Source organism: Rosa chinensis, chromosome 3, assembly GCF_002994745.2.
Source record: "Rosa chinensis cultivar Old Blush chromosome 3, RchiOBHm-V2, whole genome shotgun sequence".
NCBI classification, from domain to species: domain Eukaryota; kingdom Viridiplantae; phylum Streptophyta; class Magnoliopsida; order Rosales; family Rosaceae; genus Rosa; species Rosa chinensis.
Genome location: NC_037090.1, coordinates 15,114,041 through 15,117,702, shown reverse-complemented (window position 1 = coordinate 15,117,702; position 3,662 = coordinate 15,114,041). Strand labels below are relative to the sequence as shown.

The 3,662-nt window shown below is 35.2% G+C and overlaps 1 protein-coding gene across 1 annotated transcript; it reads left to right on the top strand.

Annotated features, from left to right (window-relative positions):
* The first annotated feature begins 790 nt into the window (after window positions 1–790).
* Window positions 791–2,884, top strand: LOC112193429 (NAC transcription factor 29). Its single transcript, XM_024333576.2, has 2 exons — window positions 791–1,382; window positions 1,967–2,884. Exons 1-2 carry the CDS (start codon window positions 906–908, stop codon window positions 2,561–2,563), a joined length of 1,074 nt encoding a protein of 357 aa, XP_024189344.1. The 5' UTR covers window positions 791–905; the 3' UTR covers window positions 2,564–2,884.
* The last annotated feature ends 778 nt before the right edge of the window (window positions 2,885–3,662 follow it).

Below are 3,662 nucleotides of genomic sequence, written 5' to 3'. Positions count from 1 at the left end.
TGAGATGTTACCAAAACTCATTGTATCTGGTTCATTATTAATGAAATTTCTTCTTGATAAAATAAAAAATAAAATTATTGAATATTATGATATAATTATTACTCGATATTCCAACCCAAAACCATTGAAATCCTTATTTTAGCAAATTCAAAGGGATTCCAGCAACATATCAAGATCGAAAACCAACTCTCTTATTAATTTTGGTGGAGGAGAAACCTACTCATAAGGGAGCAATATCATGTGATTTTGATTTATTCTTCTTCTCGTGGTTGAAGACACAGACAAAAAGTAGAGTAACAGATTGTTGTATTTCATGTTCAAGGGTGTTTTGATAAAAAAAAAGGAGGTCTACTTAGCTTTTCTAATATTCTAAAAAGTAAATTAGATGTGTACTAAGTTTGAGAGGTCCAAATAACAAATTTATAGATCCGACTAAAATCACCCAAAAAAATAAAATAAAATAAAATAATACATCCGAACTCATGGGGTTTAACAATATCTAATGTGAACATTTCTTTATCTCCACATTAGCCAATTGGATGATGTGATCAAAGATAAGGTATTAAGTTAATTTCAAGATGTCCTCTCAAGGGATTAAAGATCAAAGCCAATCTTCAAGTTGTATCTCTCCAAATGGTTGGTGAATTGGGACAATGAGGTTGCTTTCCGTTCTCTTCTTCTCTTTCTTTTTCTCTTTTCAAATCATAATTATTGTAAGTCTATATTATTAATAAAATGCTAACGTTTATTATGTCATTTTCTGCATGAGATCTATAGCTCCCTATAAAAACAAGTGCACAGTGCATTCAAAAACTTACAAATCTTTGGGTCATCGATAGTTTCAGTGGCTCTGGTTGATTCCCTAGGTTCCTCCATCACCAAGGAACAAGGCACATCTCCAAAAGATGGCCGAGATGGAACAAACCATTGAGAATCACAACATTCAACTTCCTGCTGGGTTTCGATTTCACCCATCCGACGAAGAGCTTATCGTCCACTACTTGAAAAACAAAGTCACTTCATCTCCCCTACCGGCAACCATCATCACTGAATTGGACCTATACAAGTACAATCCATGGGAGCTACCACCAAAGGCCTTGTTCGGAGAAGAGGAGTGGTATTTCTTCACTCCAAGGGATCGGAAGTACCCGAATGGAACCAGGCCTAATAGGGCAGCTGGTTTGGGTTACTGGAAGGCTACAGGGACTGATAAGCATATTTTCAGTTCTTGTGGAACGAAAAGCATTGGGGTGAAGAAAGCACTTGTATTTTATACAGGGCATCCTCCAAAAGGTGTTAAGACTGAGTGGATCATGAACGAGTATAGATTGCTTGACACCACGATTTGGAGTACTACTTCAAAGCAAAAAGGGTCTATGAGGGTAAGTATATAATTGCTAATTGCTACATATCATCACTGAATACTGAATAGAGCTCCAGTTTTCTGCTATATATATATATATATATATATATATATATATTTGTGTTGATATTGTGTTTATGATCAAAACTATGTTGTTAATTTTAGGCTTTTACTTAATTATTTATCGTATAAACTTTGAATACTAAACTATAAGCAAAAGCGATTAATGCTAAATGAAATAGTTTGGAAATAATTTGTTGCTTAATTGTTGTTGTTGTTGTTATTATTATTATTATTATTATTATTATTATTATTATTATTATTATTTTGCATGAGATATAAATCTATGATATACTTTAGATGCCTTTTTCCTTAGTGTGCAAATCAGTGTCATTTCTTCATTATATAATATTAAAATGATTCACAACACAACATATGTTAACAAATAACTTGTATCATGTCTGTGACATTATGCAAACTGGGCAAAAATATCCATGTCGGTCGACTCCAGTATCACGGTCAACCAGAAAGTTTGCATTTCGGATGTCTGCTTCTAACGGGGTCTGAAATATATGTCGTGAAGATTTTTCTTCTTATTTACAGTTGGATGATTGGGTACTATGCCGGGTTCGCCAAAAATGCAACAACAGCAGGAACATCTGGGAAGATCAAAACACTACTCCTAGTTATAAACTATCTGGCCACTTTAGACAAGGGGTGGATGAACAGGAAGCAAGCCCTAGCATCGAAATGGCCAGGAGTTATCTATACAAAGACTGTCCAATGTTACCCTACATTTTTGCCTCTCAGAAAGTGCTTCCTACCATCAAAACCACTTCAAGTATAAGCTTTCAGGACACTACTGAAAATAGAAAATCTTGCAGCCCTACTCCTGTTTACCAAGAGGCCGATTCGAATAAAATCAACAATGATGGGGAATTTTTAGTTTCTTCCCTCGACAGTTTGATCAACCCACTGAAGAGAAAGCCTGAAGGAAATGATCAACGTCGGTCTTCGGTTGCACCCAGCAAGAAGATATGTAATAGAGACGATCAAAAGGAGGAAATTAGTAATGGATCTATGATCAATCCTTGGGGAATAGATAACCAGTTTGGAGCTGACAGTTTCAATGCAGATCAATGGAGTTCCATGATCCAGTATCCAGAACTCAGTCAGTTAATTGGGTTTCCCTGCAACTGATTAGAAATGAAAAGTATATATAGAGGCCTAGCTAGCACATATTTTATACAGGTTATTTTTGCGAGTAGAATTCCTTTATTTATGTAAATAAAGCCGTTCAAAAAGTCCCGAGGACTCCATGATGGTGATTCATTATGTAATTAGTGTGTAAAGCAAGTTCATTAATTTGGTATGTATATGCATGAAGAATGGCATGTAATTAGCTTGAAGTTTGCGGGTTGTAATTAGCTATATCATATCAAGAGTGTGTGTGTGTGTATTCTTAATACTAGCATCTCTTGTATACGTTCTCAAAATTAATAAATGCTACACAATTCAATATCATGCTTTATTATCTCTTGTATATGCTTTATTATCTCTTGTATATTCACGGTAATAGTGATTTGACTAATATAGTATCAAATTAAAGTTTGGTTTCACAAAACACACATATTTTACAATTCAAAACCACGAGCTTTATAAATATGTCGTTTAATCTCTTTCAGAAAAGAATAAATTTATAAATAGTGATTCATGTAATATAGTATCAAGATTATATTATAAATCACAGTTGCTTGAGATTCTTCATCACCATAGCATGACAAGTAAAGAACAGGCTAAACTTGAGAGATATAAGCGATTGGCTCAAACATAAGCTCAACTGCAGTTCAAGTAGTATTTGGTGAAATTTGATAATGTCATTTTCAATGTCCTTCCAAATTTTTGGTTATAACGGAGGCCAAAGAGGTCAGAGGTTGTTCCACCTATGTCATTAATTAGATGAAGGTTGGGTAACAAACTGGTCCAACCTTTGTCATTATTTGGTATATTGGGAGTGATGGAGCAAACTGGGTCCAATACAAGCCCGAGATCTGAAGCCTGAATTTATCCGGAGATGAAGGGGTTCTTGGTCTCTGCAATGAACCATTCACTCTCGGTGGTTACAGTTGCCAAGATTGCCGCTGATTGTCTTCCTCTTTTACAGTTGTCCAATGGTAGACCCGCAAATGGACTGGATTTTGATCCGTGGCTATTGGACGGGTTTGGATAGAAAATTTTGATCCGTTGATCCGTTAATGATCCGAATCCTTTAACCCGTTTATTTAACGGATCAAATACG